Source organism: Mesoplodon bidens (genome assembly GCF_964165515.1).
Source record: "Mesoplodon bidens genome assembly, chromosome: 6".
In the NCBI taxonomy this organism is placed as follows: Eukaryota; Metazoa; Chordata; class Mammalia; order Artiodactyla; family Ziphiidae; genus Mesoplodon; species Mesoplodon bidens.
Genome location: NC_138162.1, coordinates 51,171,867 through 51,198,373, shown reverse-complemented (window position 1 = coordinate 51,198,373; position 26,507 = coordinate 51,171,867). Strand labels below are relative to the sequence as shown.

General features: G+C 43.1%; 1 protein-coding gene across 4 annotated transcripts in view; it reads right to left on the bottom strand.

The window, feature by feature from the left end:
• Positions 1–26,507, bottom strand: part of LOC308618578 (MOB kinase activator 3B) — a 231,954-nt gene that overhangs the window by 11,298 nt on the left and 194,149 nt on the right. The window contains exon 4 of one of the 4 annotated variants that reach the window (XR_014016033.1): positions 15,170–15,521. The exons of 2 other annotated variants lie outside the window; for them this stretch is intronic. Coding sequence is in view for 1 of the 2 variants with exons in the window: in XM_081236630.1 (XP_081092756.1) it covers positions 15,492–15,521 (30 nt within the window). In the remaining variant the exon portion in view is untranslated. Of the gene's footprint in view, positions 1–10,340; positions 15,522–26,507 lie in introns of those variants that run through there. One more of the 4 variants, XM_081236630.1, reaches the window with a different exon arrangement.

Here is a 26,507-nt window from a genome sequence, read left to right as displayed (position 1 = left end):
AAGAAAGAAAGAAAGAAAGAAAGCAGAATAAATGAAAACTTGGGGGCCTCTAAACATACACTGAAGTTAAATGATTTGCCCTCCACAAACTTGAGAATGTGAAGTTCACCTTCAAATGCAACGGGAATTTGAGCAGTGACCAAGCCTGACTCAATGAACAAGTTACCATGATATTTACTCTTATTTTATGTGAACTTTAGCGCATCTTATCCCAGAAAGGATTTTAGGAAGTTTATAAGAGGTACAGAAAATAACAGCATAACATAAAAATAATAAAATATGGGGTGGGGGAGATAGAAAAGCAAGTTCAGGTACTCAGTTAAGCAGGAATCAGCTTTAAAAGTCAACTGTAAAGTCCCATGACCATGTTCAAGGTTGGCATAGAATTGGGTCTATCCTTCATAGAAAGAGATAATACAAAAAAGAGAATCTTGTCAATTATACAACCCGCGGTGTTGAGAGAAATAAGAAACTATTTCTCAGAGAGTGGACCCCTATTCTTGGTGTTGGAATCAGGCTCATTTTCTGTGTGATCTGGCCCCTGCGTACCTCTCCAGCTGTGTCTGTGCCACCCACCATCTCCCTTCCGAGGCCCCAGGCACCCTAGTGTTCCTTCAGTGCTTCAAAGAACCTTTTTCTGCCCGAGGGTCTTTTTCCATCTGGCCCTCTTGCTTGGAGGGCTCTTTTCCTTCTATTTGCTTGGCTGGATCCAGATAAGCCTTTGTCACTTGATTCGTTTGAAAATAATTTCTCCCATTCTGAGGGTTGTCTTTTTGTCTTGTTGATAGTTTCCTTTGTTGTGCAAAAGCTTTTTTAAGTTTCATTAGGTCCCATTTGCTTATTTTTGTTTTTATTTCCATTACTCAAGGAGGTGGGTCAAAAAAGATCTTGCTGTGATTTATGTCAAAGAGTGTTCTTCCTATATTTTCCTCTAAGAGTTTTGTAGTGTCTGGTCTTACATTAAGGTCTTTAATCCATTTTGAGTTTATTTTTGTGTATGGTGTTAAGGAGTGTTTTAATTTCATTCTTTTACATGTAGCTGTCCAGTTTTCCCAGCACCACTCATTGAAGAGGCTGTCCTTTCTACACTGTACGTTCCTGACTCCTTTATCAAAGATAAGGTGACCATGTGTACGTGGGTTTATTTCTGGGGTTTCTATCCTGCTCCATTGATTTATCTTTCTGTTTTTGTGTCAGTACCATACTGTCTTGATTACTGTAGCTTTGTAGTATAGTCTGAAGTCAGGGAGCCTGATTCCTCCAACTTTGTTTTTCTTTCTCAAGATTGTTTTGGCTATTCGGGGTCCTTTGTGTCTCCATACAAATTTTAAGATATCTTGTTCTAGTTCTGTAAAAAATGCCATTGGTAATTTGATCAAGATTGCATTGAATCTGTAGATTGCTTGGGGTAGTATACTCATTTTGACAATATTGATTCTTCCAATCCAAGAACATGGTATACCTCTCCATCTGTTTCTGTCATCTTTGATTTCTTTCATCAGTGTCTTATAGTTTTCTGAGTACAGGTCTTTTACCTCCATAGGTAGGTTTATTCCTAGGTATTTTATTCTTTTTGTTGCAGTGGTGAATGGAATTGTTTCCTTAATTTCTCTTTCTGATCTTTCATTGTTAGTGTATAGGAATGCAGTAGATTTCTGTGCATTAATTTTGTATCCTGCAACTTTACCAAATTCACTGATTAGCTCTAGTAGTTTTATGGTGGCATCTTTAGGATTCTCTATGTATAGTATCATGTCATCTGCAAACAGTGACAGTCTTACTTCTTCTTTTCCAATTTGTATTCCTTTTATTTCTTTTTCTTCTCTGATTGCCATGCCTAGGACTTCCAGAACTATGTTGAAAAAGAGTAGCGAGAGTGGACATCTTTGTATTGTTCCTGATCTTAGAGGAAATGCTTTCAGTTTTTCACCATTGAGAATGATGTTTGCTGTGGGCTTGTCATATATGGCCTTTATCATGTTGAGGTAGGTTCCCTCTATGCCCACTTTCTGGAGAGTTTTTATCATAGATGGGTGTTGAATTTTGTCAAAAGCTTTTTCTGCATCTATTGAGATGATCATATGGTTTTTATTCTTCAATTTGTTAATATGGTGTATTACATTCATCGATTTGTGTATATTGAAGGATTCTTGCATCCCTGGGATAAAGCCCACTTGATCATGGTGTATGATCCTTTTAATGTGTTGTTGGATTCTGTTTGCTAGTCTTTTGCTGAGGATTTTTGCATCTATATTCATCAGTGATATTGTTCTGTAACTTTCTTTTTTTGTAGTATCTTTGCCTGGTTTGGGTATCAGGGTGATGGTGGCCTTGTAGAATGAGCTTGGGAGTGTTCCTTCCTCTGCAATTTTTTGGAAGAGTTTGAAAAGGATGGGTGCTAACTCTTCTCTAAGTGTTTGATAGAATTCACCTGTGAAGCCATCTGATCCTGGGCTTTTGTTTGTTGGAAGATTTTTAATCACAGTTTCAATTTCATTCCTTGTGACTGGTCTGTTCATATTTTCTATTTCTTCCTGGTTCAGTCTCGGAAGATTACAGCTTTCTAAGAATTTGTCCATTTCTTCCAGGTTGTCCATTTTATTGGCATAGAATTGCTTGTAGTAGTCTCTTATGATGCTTTGTATTTCTGTGGTGTCCGTTTTAACTTCTCGTTTTTCATTTCTAATTTTATTGATTTGAGTCCTCTCCCTCTTTTTCTTGATGAATCTGGCTAAAGGTTTACCAATTATGTTTATCTTCTCAAAGAACCAGCTTTTAGTTTTATTGATCTTTGCTATTGCTTTCTTTGTTTATATTTCATTTATTTCTGCTCTGATCTTTATGATTTCTTTCCTTCTACTAACTTTGGGTTTTTGTTGTTCTTCTTCTTCTTTCTCTAGTTTCTTAGATTTAAGCTTAGGTTGTTTATTTGAGATTTTTCTTGTTTCTTGAGGTAGGGTTGTATTGCTATAAACTTCCCTCTTAGAGCTGCTTTTCCTGTGTGCCACAGGTTTTGGGTCATCATGCTTTCGTTGTCATTTGTTTCTATGTTTTTCTTTTTCTACTTCTTTGATTTCTTCAGTGATCTCTTGGTTATTTAGTAGTGCACTGTTTAGCCTCCATGTATTTGTGATTTTACATTTTTTTTCCTGTAATTGATTTCCAATCTCATAGCATTGGGGTCAGAAAAGATGCTTGATACAATTTCAATTTTCTTAAATTTACCGAGGTTTGATTTGTGACCCAAGATGTGATCTATCCTGGAGAATGTTCCATGTGCACTTGAGAAGAAAGTGTAATCTGCTGTTTTCAGATGGAATGTCCTATAAATATCAATTAAATCTATCTGGTCTCTTCTGTCATTTAAAGCTTGTGTTTCCTTATTTTCTGTCCAGATGATCTGCCCATTGGTATAAGTGAGGTGTTAAAGTCCCACACTATTATTGTGTTACTGCTGATTTCCTCTTTTATAGCTGTTAGCATTTGCCTTATGTATTGAGGTGCTCGTATGTTGGGTGCATATATATTTATAATTGTTATATCTTCTTCTTGGATTGATTCCTTGATCATTATGTAGTGTCCTTCCTTTTCTCTTGTAACATTCTTTATTTTAAAGTCTATTTTATCTGCTATGAGTATTGCTACTCCAACTTTCTTTTGATTTCCATTTGCATGGAATATCTTTTTCCATCCCCTCACTTTCAGTCTGTATGTGTCCCTAGGTCTGAAATGGGTCTCTTGAAGACAGCAAATATATGGGTTTTGTTTTTGTATCCATTCATTGAGCCTGTGTCTTTTGGTTGGAGCTTTTAATCCATTCACATTTAAGGTAATTATCAATATGTATGTTCCTATTACCATTTTCTTAATTGCTTTGGGTTTTCGTAGGTCCTTTTCTTCTCTTGTGTTTCCCACTTAGAGAAGTTCCTTTAGCATTTGTTGTAGAGCTGGTTTGGTGGTGCTGAATTCTCTTAGCTTTTGCTTATCTGTAAAGCTTTTGATTTTTCCATCAAATCTGAATGAGACCCTTGCCGGGTAGAGTAATCTTGGTTGTAGTTTCTTCCCTTTCATCACTTTAAATATATCATGCCACTCCCTTCTGGCTTATAGAGTTTCTGCTGAGAAATCAGCTGTTAACCTTATGGGAATTCCTCTTTATGTTATTTGTCATTTTTCCCTTGTTGCTTTTAATAATTTTTCTTTGTCTTTAATTTTTGTCAATTTGATTACTATGTGTCTTGGCATGTTTCTCCTTGGGTTTACCCTGTTTGAGACTTTCTGTGCTTCCTGGACTTGGGTGGCTATTTCCTTTCTCACATTAGGAAAGTACTATAATCTCTTCAAATACTTTTCAGGTCCTTTCTCTCTCTCTTCTCCTTCTGGGACCCCTATAATGCAAATGTTGGTGCATTTAATGTTGTCCCAGAGGTCTCTTAGGCTGTTTTCATTTCTTTTCATTCTTTTTTCTTTATTCTGTTCCATGGCAGTGAATCCCAACATTCTGTCTTCCAGGTCACTTATCCATTCTTCTGCCTCAGTTATTCTGCTATTGATTCCTTCTAGTGTATTTTTCATTTCAGTTATTGTATTGTTCATCTCTCTGTTTGTTCTTTAATTCTTCTAGGTCTTTGTCAAACATTTCTTGCATCTTTTCAATCTTTGCCTCCATTCTTTTTCCGAGGTTCTGGATCATCTTCACTATCATTATTCTGAATTCTTTTTCTGGAAGGTTGCCTATCTCTGTTTCATTTAGTTGTTTTTCTGGGGTTTTATCTTGTTCCTTCATCTGGTACATAGCCCTCTGCCTTTTCATTTTGTCTATCTTTCTGTGAATGTGGTTTTCATTCCACAGACTGCAGGACTGTAGTTCTTCTTGCTTCTGCCATCTGCCCTCTGGTGGATGAGGCTATCTAAGAGGGTTGTGCATGCTTCCTGATAGGAGGGACTGGTGGTGGGTAGAGCTGGGTGTTGCTCTGGTGGGCAGAGCTCAGTAAAACTTTAATCCACTTGTCTGCTGATGGGTGGGGCTGAGTTGCCTCCCTGTTCCTTGTTTGGCCTGAGGCGACTCAGCACTGGAGGCTACAGGCTCTTTGGTGGGCTAATGGTGGACTCCAGGAGGGCTCATGCCAAGGAGTACTTCCCAGAACTTCTGCCGCCAGTGTGCTTGTCTCCATGGTGAGCCACAGCCACCCCCTGCCTCTGCAGGAGACCCTCCAACACTAGCTGGTAGGTCTGGTTCAGTCTCCTATGGGGTCACTGCTCCTTCCCCCTCGGTCCTGATGTGCACACTACTTTGTGTGTGCCCTCCAAGAGTGGAGTCTCTGTTTCCCCCAGTCATGTCAAAGTCCTGCAATCAAATCCCACTTGCCTTCAAAGTCTGATTCTCTGAGGATTCCTCCTCCCGTTGCTGGACCCCAGTTTGGGAACCCTGACATGGGGCTCAGAACCTTCACTCCAGTGGGTGGACTTCTGTGGTATAATTGTTCTCCAGTTCGTGAGTCACCCACCCAGCAGTTATGGGATTTGATTTTATTGTGATTGCGTCCCTCCTACTGTCTCACTGTGGCTTCTCCTTTGTCTTTGGATGTGGGGTATCTCTTTTGGTGAGTTCCAGTGTCTTCCTGTCATGATTATTCAGCAGTTAGTTGTGATTCTGGTTCTCTCGCAAGAGGGAGTGAGCACACGTGCTTCTACTCCACCATCTTTAACCAAATCCAGGTTCTCCTGTTCTTATATAGTGCCTTGAGCTTACCCCTGGAGGATTCATCCTGATCATAAGGCGTTATTTGCATGCAAATAATGTTTCCTGGTAGTCTCCCCTTGCTAGAATATAAGCTCTGTGAGACTCAGTGTATCTTATTTACTACTGTATCCCCAGACCCTTGCACATAGTAGGTGCTAAAATAAATGCTGAATAAAAACTTCTGTGAGGCTCATTAATGAATTTCATGGGACTGTTTCTTATAACAACCCATTTTATAAGCTGAAGGACTGAGTGATTTGGAGACTAAGTTGGGGATATTGGCAAAAGGCCATCCTAATAAAAATTCATGGAGAACATGCTACAGGCCCGGTAGGATTGTGCTGCCTTGTCCTTTGTCCAATGGAACAAAGAGAGCCTGGAAATGGACCCTGGTGCATGGCTCTTATAGACCTGCCCACTCTGCTTCCTAGGGTTGTCCTTCCATACAGTGAGGGCATCAGGCAGGAGAGGTGAGGAAGCATAAAACTGCAGGTGTATAACTTATTGTTTACATGGACAGCATCCTGCACAATAGGTCTGCAGAACCCAAGACACCCTGAGAACATCAACTTTTTAATACATAAGTGAAATTCTTTCCCTTAAGGTCTGATCCTCTATCTGTTACACAAACTCCTCCCAAACTCCTCCCTGACACTTTTGCTCTGCACCGAATTACTCTTTACTTTGTATGCATGTGTCTTTCCACATGATAATAACATTTTAATGCAAGGAGGTCCCATTGTCAGGGCAACCAAGGGGAGCACTTGCTCAGTTCAGGCTCTACTGTGACTTAGATTCCTGCCTGCTCTTGGCTCACCTCACTTATGTGGTTGCAAGGAGGTCAATATTCTGCTGTCTCCTGTTCTTTTCTTCTGTGTCCTGATGACAAACACTCACGCCTCTGAATTAACTTACTTTATAAACTCCTACTATCATTAATGCATTCCCTTCCTCCAGATGAATACTGCAGACTAGTGTACCAGCTGCCTCCAGGAAAGCCTGGCCAACGCTTACCTTGTCCTTGTTCCATTCCAGGAGCTCAGAATGAGCATCTATCTACTCACAAGCTGCCATATCCTTTCTCTGGTACCATGAAAAGGCCAATACCAGGAGAAATATATAGTGGATAAGAGTCCCGGCATTGAGTCTGGTGTTCTGGGTTCACATCTCTGCTCCTTCACTAACTATCAGTTTGACCTTGAGCAAAATATTTCATCTCTTTGAGACAGTTTTTTCACCAGTAAAGTGGGGGAAATTATGGCTCTCACCTCATGGAGTTGTTATAATCATTGAATGAGATATGGCATGTAAATCACTTGGCACAGTGACTGGCACACAGTAAACAAAGCTTAGTTGTATAGTCTAATGTCTTATTACAAGTTTGTAAAGTAAGATGTGCCTTGAGTGAAGTCTCATAAAGAGGCCACGAAAAGGGAATACAAAATACTACATAATACAATATAATAATACAATACATAATACAAAACTTCCTTAAAATCTTCTTTATCCAAATTTCTCCCCAACACTCCTTTAGTGTCTCCTAAAATAACTCTCTTCTTTGTCATCCCACAAGCTCCATCCAATCAACCTTCCTCCACTCTTTAGTTTATTTCCCCTTCCATCTTCCCTCCCTCCCTCCCCTCAATTCATACCTATTTATTTTTTTGTAAGCAGTACCATGCCATTTCTTATTTAAATTAGTTTATCCCTCCCCACTCTGAGGTTATTTTAAAAATAAACCTTCTTGTCCTAGTTCTTTCATGATTTTTTTTCACACTTAAACCTATGGTCTAAAGCATAGATTGGTAAATATTCTGTAAAGACCAAATTGTAATATGTAGGTGCTTTTACTAAACCTGTACCAGAGGTGCTATTTAGTGCAATAAGGCAAGAAAACAAAATAGAAAATGTAAGCATTGGAAAGGAAGAAACAAAATTGTGTCCACTCTCTAGGTGCTAGGTATACATCAATCAACAAAATAGAGATCCCTGATGACACAGAATTTATATTCTAGTTGGGAGAGACAGACAATACACAATAAACCTAGCAAATAAATTACACAACATAGATGCTATGGGAAAAAGAAAATTTGACCAGAGAAAGGGAGACTGTGAGTCTTGGTGGGCAGGTGTGACCAGCAGAGGCCCCAGTGAGAAGGTGACATTCAAGCAAAGACTTGAGGGGAGAAGGAATTAGACATGAGGGTATTTGGGGGCAGAGCATCCAGGCAGGGGAACGGCCAGCGCAGAGGCCGTAAGTGTGAATGTGACCAGCATGTGTGACGCCAGCAAGGAGTGGAGGGACAGAGGGGAATTGAGGGTTTTAATCTGAGGTTTTGAGCAAAGAAGGGACTATATTCTCATCCACAGACCGGGCAGGGGTGGGCGGCGCAGTTCCTCATGCCCAGCCAATGTTAACTTCTCCCACCAAACTTCATCCTGTCTAAAAGACCTCAGCATCTTTGCCCTAAGTGAAATAATTAGCCTTTAGATAAATAAACAAGTCACAATGGACGAGTTTTCTAAATGCTGCTGCCTCTTATGGATGGATGTCAGCATGTAGTGTTTAGCAAGACTAAATACATCATTGTAGAGACATTATATGCAGTTATGGAGAAACAGTTATCCAAAATATTGTTTCTGGGTTAATAAACATAGGATTCTGTTGATACCTTTGTGCCTCTATGTTCTATATATTTCTTGAAAATGCTTACACTCCTATCCTTTGCTGATTTGGTTATAGGTGAGGTCACATCTCAGTTATATGATACGATTTACTCTGGAGCAGTTATTCAACTTAATCTAGTAGGCAGTAATATTTATATGCTCAATCAAAGTTTAATTAGATTGAATTGGATGTCCTCGTTTGGGTTTTAATTTATTAAGTACTGGGAATTTTGGGGGGTTTTTTTGTCCTCATTAAAACTCAGTTAGATGATGAATGCTGCATTAAAACAAGAAGTTTCTGTTAAAATAACGTGTTCTGTTAAAATCTACTTCACAATGAAATAGAAAAATCAGATAAAATATCTAATTGTTATAAATGACACTACGATTGCTTCCCAATGACAGTTCTTTATCATTTTGGTCAATGTAGCAATGAAGTCTGCTTGGAAGCAAAGCTGAAATTTAAGAATTTAAGTTATTGAAAGATTGCATAGATTTAATGATCAGCTTAGCTTCCACGGGAAGCAAGCTTCTTATGGGAGTATCAATTTTGCTGTTGTTGGGTGGAAGGACTGAAGGCATCTGGTTTGAATTTATTGTCTTCTAAGACAGTTTTCCATTTATTATCATTAATACAATGTAGGTTACTAGGGAGAATATAATAATACACCAGGTATTCAATGTGTATGGGGATACATTTGAAAATTGAAATAGTGGTTTCCTCAGGGGCCTCTCTAGACATGGTAAAGCAGGGGCTGTGACCTGACATGCCTTAGGGGAGTGGCAAGAAACATACACGAGTGAAGCATCCCAGTGTAAGAGGACAGTGGTAACTGACAACCAGCCACATGTTTGTGCAGCAACAGGGAGTGGTGAGGACAGTGGTACATTAGAGAGACAACTCCATCAAAATGGGTCAGCCACTTCTCAGCCAATTCCTGAAAACAAAAGCCTTGTGTGGCCAGATCTTCTGATTTTGTAAGAGAAGCCAGAAATTCTGATTTTCATGTGTCAAATTTTTTGATTTTTAAATGTCGGTACTAGTAAAACAACAACAACAACTACAATCTACATAGGTCCAACAAAACATGCCTGCAGGACAAATTCAGTCCATAGCCCGCCTCTTTGTCACTTCTTGGTATACATTTCAGACAGTGGAACTGAAAACAGAGAAACCCTTATATGTGTGACTGAGTTCCAGAAATCTCGTTCCTCACTGCCCTGTGTCTAGAAATCACCTCGTCACAAACAGCTTTTGTCAGACATAGTATTCTATTGTTGCTATTAGGAACAGGGGCTACTTTTGGAGTCATTTACAATTACTACATAGTGACTGTAAATGTACTAATATCAATCATGTATAAGTATACAGAATTTACATATTTCTGCTTTTCCAAATATGTTAATATTTTAATCTTACATCAGTGTCCAAAAATAATTATAAGCTACATAGGAACAAATCTAGGACCCCAGTTGCAGTTCAGAAATCTGAGGCATGGAACAATTAAATATACTACCCAAGGTCATACAAATAAGGTAGTGGCAAACCTGAGATTAAACCTCAGGTTTGTTTACTCTGGTTGATGAGCTTTTTCTATAATCTAGACTTATTACCTTTATATGCCAGGCTGTTACCAAACTTAATACTGAATCCGACTGCAAGAAAAAAGATGTACAACATTAATCTGTTGAGAAGCTACACAATATGCATGACACCCTCCCAGGAAAATTTGTAATAGAATAAAGGAACTTCTGCTAAAATACAAATATGTGCATGTGTTCTAAAATAAATTTTGAATTAGTTTTTTGTAGAGTTAACCTTTCTTTGCATTTATTTGTTCCAGGATCATTGCAGGATAAAGAATATGTTTGTTAAAGAAATAAAACAAACACATAAAAAAGACAAAATAGAAGATGGTTATGTGTCTTTTATTTGTAACATTTGAATTCCTAAGCTCACATAAAACTGATTTCATAAATATCCTTTAGTTTTATCTTGCATTTTAATTGTTTTTAATTGTTAGTCTGTTCTTTTAACCAAATCCTTAATTTAATCACAAATGGAACTAAAAATATGCTAAATCTTTTTTCTGATGCAATTAGAAAAGATACTGAAAAACTTTGAAATTAGAACATTAAAAGCTAGTAAAACAGCTTAACTGTCAGATTAGAAATGGACTCTTCCCTCTAAAAGTTACAAAAATCCTTATTTATTCATTGAAAACTGTTTACCCAGAATTAATAACTGCCCAGAGAGAAACAACTTGTTGTAAGTTTTTTTGTTGATATATTTTTAAAAGCAGGGGAAAAAACCCATTAGTTCCAAAACACGCTTTGTTTTGCTAATTCTAGGAGAGAATCACCTATTTCATTAAGAACTAAAATGATCAAAGCACAAAAGACAACAGTATTAACCAAGTGACACATCAGACTCCTTTTAGTGATTCTGCCTTTGTACACATTCCTTGGTGGCTGTACTTTTCCTATGATATTTCTTTTTCTCAGGGTGATACCCATAGGGTGTGGAAGCAGTGTAAGGTTAGAGACCATAGGAAGTGATGTGCTTCCATTAATGACCAGAATGACATAATCACCACAAAAAGATAAGAGAAATTCTATCCACGTCCCCTAATGCTTTGCCAATTAAAGAGGGAATTAAAACAAAATAACTCAGTGTGATCTTACAGGGAATGCTAAAGGTAGGAAGGAAGGAAGCTCAAGAAGATAAAGCAAAATGGTGGAACAGAATATAGATAAGGATTTAGTGTGGGCAAATACAACAGAAAAGAAAATTTATAAGTGTATAAAATCAAGTCAAGAGTTAGCAAAGACACAACATAGTTTGGAGAAAGCATGCAGTAATTTCTTAATGTTCACTGCTAGTTACATCCATAATGCACAGTGACATGGAGAGCTTTAGGAAGGTTTCAGGCTGAAGTACAGAAATGTTAGCAATGGGGACTTGGAGACTTCCAAGAGAATTCCGCCATTGGGAGATGATAAATGGAGGAAGGCTGAAAGACAACTGGTAACAGTCTTCAAATATTTAGTGGACATGCAAATAAAGCTCTCATTTAGTATGTGTTTACTTATACAGTCTTTGGATCTTAATGTGGGATCCTAGAAAAGGTGAGCTGAAACGCAAAGATAATAGTTTAACTCAAGTTGAATGGAAGGATTTCAGATGGAATCTGGTCTGTGGGTTATACCAGAGGATGCTACAGAATTTCTGTGCCTGAAGATCATTGAGAGGAGAATTGGTTTTTCACCTGGAATATTACTGATGTGGTTTGGGAGGGTAGAAGGAATGGCTTAAGAAATCTCTCGAAGTTACTTCCATTCATCCTGGCCCTCAGAAATGAGCAAACACCCCAGGAAGAGAAAATGAGAAATCTCAGAAGTAGAAACTGACTCCAGATGGGTATTTCTCAATTTTTAAAAATTATCATCCTCCTAAAGAGCCTTTTTAGACATTTTATTCTTAATCATCTCCCTATCCCTACGGAAATTTAATACTACATATATATTTCATATCTGTATATGTACTATGGTCAGGCCATGCTCCAGTCTAATATATAAGATTTCCTCCCCGCCCAAATCCATTTTTGCACCCTTGGGCAATCACCATCAATGAAAATGCACGCTCTCTAAAATAAAACATTGGTCTGAATGGGAGGTCACTGAGGATGGGATGAAAAAAAAGTTATATATATTTTAACTCTGGTTTCAGGGACTACATAAATTCTCATTAGTCAGCATACTCATGCTCTACCTGCAGAGGGAAACTTTTTGTGTCCTCTTCTTTCTGTTAAATGGGAAAAGATGAATTCTCTGTCACTGCTATTTCATCTAACTGCAATGGCTGTAATCTTTTGGAGATCCTGGACCTCTTTGTGAATACTGGGAAAGCACATATGTACACTCTCACACTCTATAAAATGTATGCATACGGAATTTCAGGTCTTTATAATGAATTATGGAACTTTATAATGAATGGATCAGGCAGATAACCCCTCAACCCACTGATCAAGCTTAATATTTATCATAAAAAGAGACAACTAGACATTATATGCTTCCTGATATGATGCAAAAGGAAAGAAACAACATCACTTACATAGTATTCTTGCTAAAAAATGTTTAACCTGACTCTAATAATGAGAAAACAATCAGAAAAAAATGCCAGATTGTGGAACATTCTACAAACAAACCAGCCAGAACTCTTTAATAATGTCAGGGTCATCAAAGACCCACATACACACACGCACGCACACACACACACACACATACACACACACCTCACACATACATAAAAGAAGGACTCTAATCCATTAACTAAAGAGAATGACAACTAAGGGTATATGGATGTCATTGTAATCTTTCCTTTTTGAAATTTCCACTTTGACATTTCTCAAAAAAAAAAAAAAAGAAAATCATGGATACATGTATTACTCAACTAAAAAAAAAATAGTGGGAAACGAGGGAGAGCGAGCCAGGTTAGGAGGAAGAAGCAAGATGTCAATCTCAGACCCAGAGAGTAGGAGATGCCTGAAGAGCTGAGATCTCCATTTGCCAGGAGAGGTACTTAGGATGTAGTCAGGCCAAAGAGATAAAAGATCGGCTGTAATGATTTTCTTCAGAATTTGCCAAACAAAGTTCTGCGGGAATAGGAACAGTCTGTAATTAAAACGTAAGAGTGGTTTGCCAGCACTAACCCTAGAAGTGCCGATTAGTGCAGCGAACAATATAACCAGGAGGAAATGGTTCCAAGAAGTTTAAAAAAAATCTGAATTTTTTTTTAATTGAGTGGAAATTGCATATGCACGAACAGTTAACAGAAAATAACCTTCAAAAGACTTCAAAACAGAAGTCTTCAGAGTCCAGCATCCTACTTGATCAGGCATTATTGAAATACAGGAACTTAGTCAACTTTTTTTTTGTTTGTTTTTTGCGGTACGCGGGCCTCTCACTGTTGTGGCCTCTCCCGTTGCGGAGCACAGGCTCCGGACGCGCAGGCTCAGCGGCCATGGCTCACGGGCCCAGCCGCTCCGCGGCATGTGGGATCCTCCCGGACCGGGGCACGAACCCGCGTCCCCTGCATCGGCAGGCGGACTCTCAACCACTGCGCCACCAGGGAAGCCCAACTTAGTCAACTTTTTAATGCAAAACTCCTGTGTTGTCCATTGTGCAGAGCTTCAGAGATCCTCCCAGGGCCTGGGCTCCATGCTGTCACTTCTCTGTCTCACTGCTCAACACTCCCATGTGGCACTAACTGCATCGTGCATAGGCCGGGAAGACGGGCTCATCTGTCTGATCTCTGGATGCTTCGGACAGTCAGATATCCTTTCAGCCAAACACGATGCTGAGAAAATTCTTTGCCTATCTTGTCCTCTCAAAGTTACTTAGGAAGCAAAAAACCAAAACACAAAAAAGGTATGTTTGTTGTTGATCAGAGCCCAACAATACAGAGAGAGGTAGCAGCACTTGGATTCCATGAGACAACTTTGACGAGATACAAAGCAAGGGTCGGTCTGCCGGGTTAGGTCAACACAGAATGCCACGGTGTCCAGACAGTTGACCCTTTCTCAGTCTGGACCAAGAAAAGACTTCATGCCTTTCTAGGCTCTCGCGGCAGCTCCAAATGGCTTTAACACATTACATGCAATGAAACAAAATCAGAGCTGTTGAGTTATTCTTTAATCAGTACTACACTGAAATGCCCTAATACATTCTTATCTACATCCCTCCACCAACTGCTATTTTGTCGAATTCAAATGCTCACTGGAAGTATCATCACCCCCTAGTCATAGGCTCTCAGGACCACCACGGTTTTGCGAATGAATCAGAGAAGGCAACAGTGCTTCAGCTAAAAGTCACTTAGCTTCCAAAACGCAGGATGTAGCACAGAATGATTCTGTCTACTGGGATAGAAACACTGGGAAGGATGGGAGAAGGAAGTTGGCTCCAGCTCCACTGTTACCTTGGCAACTGTGGCGCAAGCATCATCCGGGCAGAAATTAACTTTGTGCCATAATATTATAGGGCAAAGGAAGGGAGAGCGCGGAGGAAGAGGAAGAAAACATCGGCTGGATCTAGAAACTCAGAGGGCCGGCTGGGAAGATTATGAATCAATGGGCGGGGCATTTGAGCTACAGGCACCAAATTACCCATTGTACTTTTGTTGGTTTTTTTTTTTTTTTTCACTGAAATTTCAGTATTGTGTGAAGACAGCCACCACACCCTTTAGTAATGAACAAACACTGCACTAATTTGGCTCAGGGCATCTGCTGATCATTCTTGGTCATTTATAACTTCCTTTTATTTCTCTTTGGGGAAACAGGGGAAAAAAATATCTTGAACGGAAGAGACAAGGAATGGTGTGGTTATAAAAAGCACATTCTGTTGAGGGTGAACTGGTAACTAGTTAGCCTTAGGCTAGAGAGCAGTCTCTTCCCTGCAATGAAAGGGTGCAGACCTTATCTGGGGCAAGACAAGCCACGCCGTGGAGTGGTCCCTGGTCAAACTGTTTATGGGGGAAATTGCACTGATGCTGTGGGACGGGCCTCAGACCTCCCAGCCAAGACCACGGCATCAGGGCCAGGGCCTGCAGGGACCGCACAGGAAGGCTTGTTAGAGAAAAATTGGCTGTGCATCCAGAGTTCCAAAATTCACTGGGTACTTAGAAAACACATTACAGAAAAGGGAGCCGGCTGACGAGACAGGTAAGTGGAAAAGTACAAGTAAGTATCTCAGTCTCAAAACCTGAATTCCAGTAAAGCTTAGGTGGCAGGTCACAGGCAGAACTGCGACACGCATGTAAGTGCAGAGGCTTCCTTCCTCCAGGATGGGTGAGGGGCCGTCCTTCTCTCCTGGCCAGGTCCACAGGCCATGGCTAGCAGCACTCAGACGGTTAAGAGCACACGAAGTGCGTGGGGAACATCTCTCAGGAGTCACCGCTGGTCTCCAGCTTGCCTGCTCCTGGGAGTAGGTGCGCCTTTTCAGCCAGGGAGGTCTCCCTCCTGCCGGCCCGGGACTCCAGGAGGAAACAGCTTTTCCTCTTTCTTCCGTAGGGTAAGATGGGGCGTTAGTGACACATCCTGCTCGTCATCTCTTTCTGGAAAGCAGGGGGAGAAGGATGGTTAGGAGTAACTATAAGCAGAGCAATGACTTGTTGAAGGATTCTGAAAATACCCTGGCAATCTCTGGAGCCTTTAAACAAGAGGTTGCAAGCATGGCCCAGGAATAAGGTTCAGCATACAGATGTGTTCCACTGGCTGCAGGCTTTTTTTTTAAATCAAAGCAATGTTTAAAAACCTCAGCTAACTTGCCAAAAATCCAGGTTGCTCTGTGTTTTGGAAAAATTGCAAGATCTGGAGCCACTGGGCGGCTGAGTTGAGAATTGCTGTCCTCTTCAGATGCAGAATACACTCTCCAGTTTGCCCCAGTCTCCACCACTCCCAGCAGTCTCCCCATCAGGAGTGAAGTATCACTTACTGATTGATATGATAATTGGATTTAGATGGCTGTTCTCCTTAGAGTAGAGCACAATTTCTCTTTACCTAAGTTTCAATCAAAGATTAAAAAATGGAGGATAGGTACAAGTCAAGAAAAGTGGGAGGAAGGACATTTCTTAATAGAAAGGAAGACTACCCCAGTGTGTCTGACCGTTAACCACAACCAGCTGGCCTTTCTATAAATGCTCTTGTGGGCATTTATAGACCCCAAATGTGGCATCTGTTCTCCTTCTCTGGGTCTCTGCACAGGCGAGACCCTCGCCCGTGGCCTGCTCCTACCACGCCCTGCTCTCTTTACTTGGCTAATTGCCATCCATTTTCCCAACTCCAGCAAGATGACTCTGATCTGCCTGGGAGGGCTTCAGGCACTCCCGCCCCTCCCACTGTGGATCAGCCATGCCCTCCACCTGTGCCCACCCGGAGGCCTGCGTGCAGGGAGCCAGTTTGTACACCTGTGTGTGTGTGTGTGTGTGCGCACGCACACATGGGCGACGGGCATGTGGGTTAGCTCTACTTGTGAGCTCCAAGGTGTCAGGAAGAAGAAACCCTCACTAGCAGTGCCTGGCACAGGGCAGCAGCTCCTCTTTCATCCTCAAGAATGTCCTGGGTCGCAGGCTGGGAAGGAGACTTGTGCCTTGTGGCATTTAGGAGGACACGTTTCATATAGTTTAGTTAGATGAATGAGCTGCTTCTGAGGTCCACCTGCTGCAGAGCTGACGCCAGCTGCTACCTCTCTTGCACGGTGACCCCAGCTCACCCTCCAGTGCCCCCTATCAAATAGGAAACATCTGGGTAACAGGAGCTGGCGAATACGCATGCCAGCTGCTCAGTGACTCTATTAGAAAACCATACCAATGTGCTGGTTAAAAAAATAACCAAATATACAGAACAGAATTTAGGTACTTTGGCACCCTTATAATATTAAGCAAGGCAATTATGTAGAGATACATATATTGAAAAATTAAGTGACCATTTACTTATGCTCAGTACTTGTGCTATGGACCAGGTGCCTGGGAGATGAGGTCACTGTTCTCAAGGAGCTACAGTCTATCAGGGAGAAAACGATATAAAATACAATGATAGGGCTTCCCTGGTGGCGCAGTGGTTGACAGTCCGCCTGCCGACGCAGGGGACACGGGTTCGTGCCCCGGTCCGGGAGGATCCCACATGCCGCGGAACAGCTGGGCCCGTGAGCCATGGCCGCTGAGCCTGCGCGTCCGGAGCCTGTGCTCCGCAACAGGAGAGGCCACAACAGTGAGAAGCCCACGTACCACACACACACACACAAAAATACAATGATATAAATATTAATATTTAGAGGAGGAGGTGACGCATGGTAGAACCCAATCCACCCATCCCACTCTGCCCTCACTAGCACCCTGTGTGACCTCCCTGAGGCTTTGGGTCTTAGCTGAAGTGGCCCCTTTCTAGGGATATCTAGGGATACCCTTCCGAACCTCCAGGATAGGGCATCACCTCCTCTTCTGCTCTTTCATAGCACCCTTCTTCACAACCAGGATAGTCTTTCTGTTTCATTCCTGCCTCCTGGATTCATCCCTTGTAAGATCCTGTAAGACCCACCAAGAAAAGGGCTGTGTCTGTGGTCTGTGCTGTGTCCCCAGTGCCTGGCAAGTGATGGTGGATAAAATGTTTGTGTAATCCAGTAATGAATGGGCTCCCAGTGTCCTCATCTGTGAAACAGACCAGTGATGCCTACTTGAGGTGAGTGGGAAGGTTAAAAAGTATTCATGGACAGAGTACGCATTCATTCCCTTTCCTGATCTCTTCAGAAGCACAAACATGGCAGCGGCCACTTTGTGCTGGGAAGGCAGAGCCTTGAGAGGACTTCTCTGATAACGTACCCACTGAGATGGACTCCACAACCTAGAGGAGGAGGAGTCTGACAGGTGAGGCTGGGAGAAGGGGGACTGGAGAATAGGGGCTGTGGCTGGAGGGAAGCACAGTCGAGGTGGAGCCTGCCAGGGATCTGATGCTGCTGTGGGTGGAGCGGGGTGGGGGCAGGGCAGGATGGGGATGCAGGGGTGGGGAGACAGGTAAGCGCACAACTATTTGAATAAGGACCCAGGCACCTGGTGTGGGGGGATGGAAATAGATGATGACAACCTGAAAAGGAATTTGCTGTTCCTCTGTTCAGCTTCCAAAGGTTCTTGTGTTTTTGGTTAACTTTTTGTGACAGAGATGGGAAAAATTAGGTGGGAATTAGGTGGGAATACAAAGTGTGTGTGTGTGTGTGTGTGCGCGGGTGTGTGTGGGTGTGTTTGAAAGAGTGAGAGCAAGAGAGTGAAGGAGAGATCATGGGATGAAGACAACTTTGCCTTTATAACTAATTCTCATAATTATTTGCAATGGGTCAGGATTACAGAAAGAAAGGAACTAGCATTTGTTAAGCCCCTGTGAGTTGCAGGTGCTTCGGGTCGTTATATTAATATCATTGCCTCTGTAAAACTTTGACAGAAGAGGAATCCAGGCCTCAGAGCAGAAGTGATGTGCTCAGGGTGAACAGGTATGGTGAACAGTAAGCTGCCCAGCTTAAATGGTAACAGTTGCTTCCATCAATCAAAGGTTTGCTGTTGTTTAGTCTTGGTGTCCCTCACGGCCCTACAGATAACACTTCATGTAACCCTTACCCTGATCCTGTGAAGTAAGCTTTGCCATCCCCATTGGTCTGGTGAGGAAACAGGCACAGAGACAGAGAATAACTTATCAAAGCCACACAGAAAGTGGCAGAAGTAGAGATTTAAACTCAGGTCTATCTGGATGCAAAGGCCAGCTCTTTCCACTACACCACATGACCATGGTTTAAAGCCTCTGAGACATTCTTATGAATATTCATTTGAGTGATATTGACTTATATTAATTAACGATTAATTGCAATCGTTCCTGAATTTTCAAAATGCCAAAGAGATAGTTTTTCTTTATCCAGACTGATGCCACTTTGAGTTACAAGTGCAATTGGTAAATACTAAAACAATTATGCCACTAAAAGACTATAGACACTAGAAATATGGAAGACTTTTTTTTTTTTTTTAAGGAAAGCAGAAGAGGGAAAAGATTGAGAGAGGATATGGGACTTAAGCAAAGCCACTGAGTTAGTCTGTGAAAAGCCAGGACCAGTGCTTTCCTCACCACACCGTGCAGCCTTAAATACAGGAGAAAAACTGTTTACTATGAGGCCTCTTAACATTCTTACAGGGAATGAATGGTTAAAATAGATCTGAAACTTGAGGAAGGACGTCTCAGTTGGATCCGCCCTGCAAAAGCCTACAAGCCTTCACAGCTGTATTCTAGCGATTTCCCACTGGGTGGCGCCAATGGGCTGGCTAAAAACCAACTGGTTCTGAGAAAAAAACCCAACCAAAAAAAAAAACCCAGACAATATTGGGTTCCATGGCTTTCCTCTTCATCAGAGCCCTCCTGCAGGCATCCAGCAGGGCCAAACACGTTCCTTCCTATCGGGGAGAGTAGCTTAAGCAACTCCTATGCAGTTTGCTCTCTAGGGATGAATTTGCCATTGCAGGAGTTATCTGAACCCACCATGTATTAAGTCCACTAAAGAGCTCCAACAGGTGCTTAAGAGGTTTCTGCAGAGGTAGTGTGAATTTTCTGAGAAATGTTCCTAAAGACTGTATTTGGCTTGTACATGAAGACTTTTCAAGCACCCAGATTTTTAAAAATCCATTCTTAAGGAAAGAGTAAAGTCAGGTTTTGGTTGTGCTCAGTCGGTACCATTGCTTTAATGTAAGGCAGAACTTGATTCTGCAAAGTCCCTGATTCCCGACTCTCAGCAGAACAAAGTCCACACTCTGCAGCCTGGCAAACAAAGCTGTTCTTAACTGGATCCACCCACCCTGCTCACCTCCTGTTGAAGCCCAGCCCACTCACCACACCCATCAGGCAAACTAGACTCCTCCCCGTCCTCCAACGGCCCTGGTCTGTAACGTTTCTAGTAGCTTCCCATCGGCTTGTTTCTTCCATCTGGCAAATGCTTTCTGCCCTTCTATGCCTGGCAAACTTTGACATCCTTCAAGATCAGAAAGGGTTAATTAGCTCCCTTCCGGGGTTCCTCCATCACTTTGCACACACCTGCATCACACTGCTTTCTACCAGCACTGGAACTCACCATTTCATCTTGCCTGAATCTGAACAGACCCTTAAAACTTTGTTATATGGGAATATATGATGAGAGATATTTTGGTCAAGTCACATAACAGTATGTATGGTTTGATCCAATTATATTAGGAAAAAATATAAAGCATGAGTCCAGCATGATAAGTTTACCTCTGGGTGAATGGAATAATATATGTTTTCTATTTCTGATATTTGCCTTTCACATATCCTTTAGCTTTTTAGATATTTTTAATATACATGTAATTTTTCCTCAAAAGTAAGCTTCAGTCATTTAAAAAACAAAAAGAGAAGTAGACCAAATCTCCACATTGAAATCATAGTTAGTTTTGGGAATGAAGTTAAAATGATTTTGCCTAGTCTTTGTGGGGAATGGTGGTGGTGGATGAAATCAGCATATCTTCTGCATAAGATACTCAGCCACTTCTGATCCAGAACATTTAAAATTAAAATAGAGATCTTTGCTAGCATTTGAAAGTTTTGTTTGTTTGTTTTAATATACATGGAACAAACTTGTGTGAATTCTATGAGTCAAATCTTCCTCTTATCTCTCAGTGTAGCCATTTTGAGAACTGGCCACGGAGGGAATAAACTTTCCAGAGAAGTAAAATGATTTATTCCAGGTCACGCAAATAATTTCTGACCTGACCAAGACTACAAAGAAACCGACTGACTTAGCTTACTACACCATACCATCACACATCCCAGTAATCGAATTTTCACATGGAATAAAGAAAGAAATCTGATGTCTGCCAGGTGTCAGTCATCATGCTAGCATAACCATATGAATAAGGTAACATTAGGAATTATAAAATGAGCTCCAAAAAGGAGTGACAAAATCACAGGATCACAGACGACTGTTCAAGCTGGGAGGACACCTGGATGTGATCTAGTCCAACACCTTCATTCCAGAGATGTGAAGACCCGGCCGTGAGGGAGGAAGCGACTTGCCGAAGGTGGGACCACTGATAAATGGCAGCGCCAGGACTCCTGACCTGTGGACTCTGCACTCCATGTTGATTTCAGAGAGGCAACTTGTGTACACAAGGATTTCTTAAGAGTCACCTCAGTGTGCTTCAGGAAAATCCCTCTTGCATTACTGGCTCTCCTCCACGTAAACCTAAAACCTAAATGGCTCTCCACAGCTTTCAAACTAAGTCCCAACTCTAGCGTCTAGCATCAGTGTGGACTACTACTCAACCACTCGGCCGTCACTCCCCAACCCTCCTTCTCTACCGTTGAGCCCATAGCAATGCCCTTATATATGCTTTCCTTTGCTCCTCTCTTCCCAAAACACCTTTCTCCCAACTCCAGCATCCTTCGAGACCCTTGACCATTTCCCCCCTCAGGAACACCATCTCCTACCCTCCCCACCCCGTCCCCAAGAAGTCTCAGCTGCTCCTCTTCTAGTTTCCCCTTGTGCCCATAGTACCTCTCACGTTGTTCTATGACACTTTATTAATTCCTGGTTCCAGCAGGAGATTGCTCTGGAAGAGATGAACCATACCTTGTTTCTGTTTGGACCCTGGTGCACAAGGGGCTGTACAAATATTTGCTAATTCGATGAAAAGCCAATGAAGATGAACAATTATTAGGTCTTAAAGACCCAGTAAAACAAGAGGTAGAGGAAAATACAAACTGAATACCTACTATGGTGGAGGCACTTATATTTATTGTGTGTACTTCTTGCTCAAAACTCTGTGAAGTAGGCATTGCTCCTTCTAACTTACAGATGAGGAAACAGAGGCTCAGAGAACTGAGTAACTTGCCCAAGTTCACTCATCTAGCAAGTGGAAGGATAAGGGTCAGATTTGGTTGCCTCAAAAACGAAAAGCAGGGCTTCCCTGGTGGCGCAGTGGTTGAGAGTCCGCCTGCCGATGCAGGGGACATGGGTTCGTGCCCCGGCCCGAGAGGATCCCACATGCCGCGGAGCGGCTGGGCCCGTGAGCCATGGCCGCTGAGCCTGCGCGTCCGGAGCCTGTGCTCCGCAACGGGAGAGGCCACAGCAGTGAGAGGCCCGTGTACTGCAAAAAACAAAACAAAAAAAACAAGCAAGCAGACAAAAAACATCCTGTTTCTATTACTCCACTGGGAGGAGAAATAAAAGAAAAGGACTGAGGTTCTTTGTTTTTCTAGTGTTTTAACATATATTGGGCATAGAAGTGCTACAGCAACAGCATTTTAAAGCCAATTTCTTGTTTCTAATTCACCAACTTTCTGCTAATTCTGAGAAATAAGAAGGAGAAAGGGGAGGAAGAAATATTGGAAATAAAGCAATGATTTAGGAAGAACAGGACACAAAGGGATGAAAGGAAGGTGGGTATAAAAGGCACAGCAGTGTGATAAGAATGAGAACACTGGGCCCAGCGCTTCGTGAAGATGACCTTTGTGTTAGCGGGTCCTTCCCACCACCAGCCACCATGAAAACAGGGTAGCTTGAAACACAGCATATCGTTAGATCGGGCACAAAGAGGGAAGTATTCAATCAACTGCCTCTCATCTAACAGAGCATAGGTGTACACACACACACACACACACACACACACACACACACACTTTCCTTCTCCAGTAATGGAACTTCACCAACACATTTTAAAGGCACTATGTTAAGGTGATAGTTGCCAAAAAGACAAAGGAAAACGGTGAGTCCACCAAAAAGGGCCAAGGTGCGGGGCAGGGAGAGGGGGTGCCGGGAGGAGGGGTGCTCCTTTTCTAATGTGCTTCCTTGCAACCAATCAGCAGCACAGCCTCAGGGCCCCCCAGTTCCCGGAAGCCCGCCCTAAGCTGGAGCATGGCCACACCTCACCTCTCCTCAGCCTCCTCTCAGATGAAGACAGATTTGGGAAAGTGGGTTTGAACTGCAGCGTGAATTACAGGGACCACATTTCTGGCTGGGTCGGGGGGATGGGATACGAGTAAACCCTGTAACTGAGAAGACTTCTTCATTCCTGACAACTTGGTTAGGCCCCTGGGGGGTTGGCAGCCCGGTCCGCAAAATGACTTTCTACGCAGCCTCGCATCCTACAAATTCCATTTCTTAAAGGCTTTAAAACCTCCAAGTGGTATCCATATTATCCATTTGTTTCTTTTGCTATTGGCTATTTTCCCCTCCCCTAACAAGTGTGTGGATTGAAAATGTTGACCATCTCGAAAATTCCATTGCTCAAGGGTCTGCTCTCCCCACCACCCCATTCCAAGCAAACTGCTGCTGATGCCCATGCGAGGATTTCACCAGAACTACCCCTAACCCACCCGCCCCCTGGGGTCCTCAGCTCCTGACCATACCCATTTCCCTCTGGCCATCTTTCTACACCAGAAGTCAAGCAGATATTTTGCTATTTTCGTATCTCGGGATCTAACCCACGGGTAGCAAAGCGAGTCCCTTTGGAAACGGCAGTTTTCCTGGAGGAGCAAGGAGGATGAGAACCAGAAGAAAAGCGAGCTGGCACCAGCAAGGAGGCTATGATGGGCAGCTGAGCCGCACGGGGCAACGTGGGGCGATTCCTGAGTGCAGGCAGGGCCAAGGGTTCAGCGAGGGCTCTTCTAGCACCGTGACGCCGTGAGAAGCAGGGCCACACCAGGGTCAGAAGGACTCGAGGAACCGGCACGGGTGGCTTTAGGGAGGAAGTGGTGGTGTGCAAGGTATTTGATGACGGGGATCAAAATCAGTTGTTGTCTCCAAATCATCCAGTTTGGAGGACTCAGAATTTCCCATGATCCCACGCTGCCTTGTGATTCCAACGTGAAGACAAGGCCAAAGGCCTACACTCTCTAAGCTCTCCTGGTATCATCAGCAGCGCAGGCTGGAAAGCTGCTGCTGAAGATCCAAAAACGCACAAAGCTTGTTTCCACTTCCCTCCATCTCCTACCAGAAAAAGTCTCAGCAAGTTAAGTGACTGCAGGACTCTGGGACCTGCCCCCCTCCAGCCTTGCACATACCTTGCTTCTGTTTGTTTCTCCACGAGAGCCCCGCTTCCTTAGCCTGCCCAGAACACACCTGTTCATCCTTTCAGGCCCCATGTAAGTGTCTCCGGATGGGAGACAGAGCGCTCAGGGAAAGGGAACAGGCCTCAGGGGAAAAGGAAGAAGAGAAAGGCGATCCCGGAGGGCCCCAGGGCTGGGTGCTAAGAATGTGGCCTGGCAGTTAGCTCTCCCTCAGACAGCGTCTCCCTGAGCTCTGAAGGGCAGTATTTCACTTCAAGGGGGAGCCCAGTAAAATATCAGGCTGTTTGCTGCAGGGAAATCCCTGGAACAAGAGAGAGGAGGAGAAAAGCAAAGCAAACAAGCGAGTACAAAACATCCCCAGCCACTCTCCTGCCCAATCCCTGTGGGACAGCTAGTCTTCAGAAGGTAGAAACAAGGGGGCAGCTCCTGCCACCCTCGGGCACAGGGCGGCCATGCATCTCACCCACCCAGGGGAGGCCAGCTCTCCCCTGCTGCAGTGTTTCCCCTCTCGCTTTCTAGAATCCACAAAGCTGCACCTATGACATTGACCTTTTCCCAAGTGCCTTGACAATTGCAGGGGGGGAGGGGGGGGGAAGAGCAGGTAATAATTCCATGGGTGGGGCCTCCCAGGGCAGGACTTTGTAAGGAGCCCTCAGTTCCGCCCACAGTGCAGGGCAGAGCCAGTGAGGATGATTCGGCCTTCGCCTACAGCAGGGCCACCCAACACGCTCCCCAAAAACGCGAGCCCAGTTCAATCTCCTTGGGTGAACTGGACCATTCAGAGCTGGTTCCAGAGACCGAGATCGCTGAGGGTCTTCACTTGTGAGCTGCCCAGGAGTCTCGGTGGCCCCGCCCCCTGGGTGCGGAGCACTTCCTTCTGCCCTCAGGGCCTCAAAGCCCTGAGGACACTGCTGCTCCCAGTGATCCTGGAGGCCAGGCTTCTGGGCCCGGAAGCTTCTGTTCCAAAGAACAGACAGACCACGGAGTAAAGAGCGCACCTGGCCTGAACATTTTTTAAAAACTTTTTTTCTTAACGTCGCTGTGTCTGTTAGACGGAGAAAGAATTCCAGGGGGAGACTGACACCAGCCACCTTAAATGATTTTTGGAACAAGGCTTTATATATATTATTAGCTTGATGAATGCATAATTGAAGTAGTGCCAGGTCACAAAAGATGCAGCGAGCAAGATGGGGCAGTAGTATCCCAGCCTTAAGGAATCAACAAAAGTGTACTGTGCTGCTAACAGAGCAGTAGCTACACTTCCGGCCCTTCTTTCTATGTGCCAGACTGTGCTCAGTGCTTTAAACTCATGACTTCCTTCAGTCCTTACAGCAGTCTTATGGGGTGAGTGGTACTCTCCTCATTATACAGATGACAGAACTGGGGTTAAGTCCCTTGGTCAAAGTCACATAGTTCATTTGGGTAGCCAAGGTTGAAACTTGAAAACCTGTCTTCCTAACCAGTCTACCCAAGGCATCGCTCTGAACAGATCTTCACTCATATCTGCGTGTGCTTTCAGCTGAGTCTTTGAGTTGGCAGCCATACAAAGCCAGCCCTGGCCGTCGGGGTTGGGGAGGGCAGTGTGGACGGGACAGGGCCATGACCGGTGGAGCCATCCACGGCAGGCCCACAGCCAGGGCTGCTGACTTTCCTTGCTAGCATCCCCAGGTTGGAAGTCCTTTAAGGCAGGCAGGGCAGCCAGACTACAAACATTTTTAAAAATTCTCCCAAATTGAAGTATACACGTGATCCAACCATCACACAGAAATTTAAAATGTTCTTTCTGCATTCTCTTAGGAATGTGGGTGGCAAATAAGCCAAAAGAAATAAAAATAGAAACATGGAAGGCCAGACCACCCTACACAGGAAACAAAAATATTTATTTGATTAATTCTGTACCTAAACAGCAGCCCACATCACTGCCACAGAGGGCAGTCCCCACGCGGGGGTGTGTGTGTGTGTGAATGTGTGCACATATATGCACACCCCCACGTACATGTATACACATGTATGGCTAGATAAACACAAAGACCTGCCACCCACAGAGAATATTTATTCATACTCATGCAAGAATCAAACTGCTCTTCTTTTCCCAAATCCTGCAAACATTAAAAATAAGTCACATTATGTAAACACATTCAGTCTCTTGATTTACACTTGTTCTTACAAGGGCAGAGCTGCACATTTTTGAAGCTCTCTCCTTTAACCACAGGAGATGGGATACGGACGCACGGCGGGCTGCCTCATGGCGTATCATGAAAGCAAGAGAATGAATTGAAAACGTTTCGTCATCACTGCATTTCTCAAGATCAAGTCAGCAGACTGCTGCCAGCCCCTGATCTGCCATTCCATGTTTTTTAACATCCTGATTTCTCTGCAGATCTACCAACCATGTCTTCCCCCATCCCATCCCATCCCATCCCATCCCATCCCATCCCATCCCATCCCTCTCGCTGGTGCAGTGTTAGTTAGCACTTGACCATGACAGTGCATGG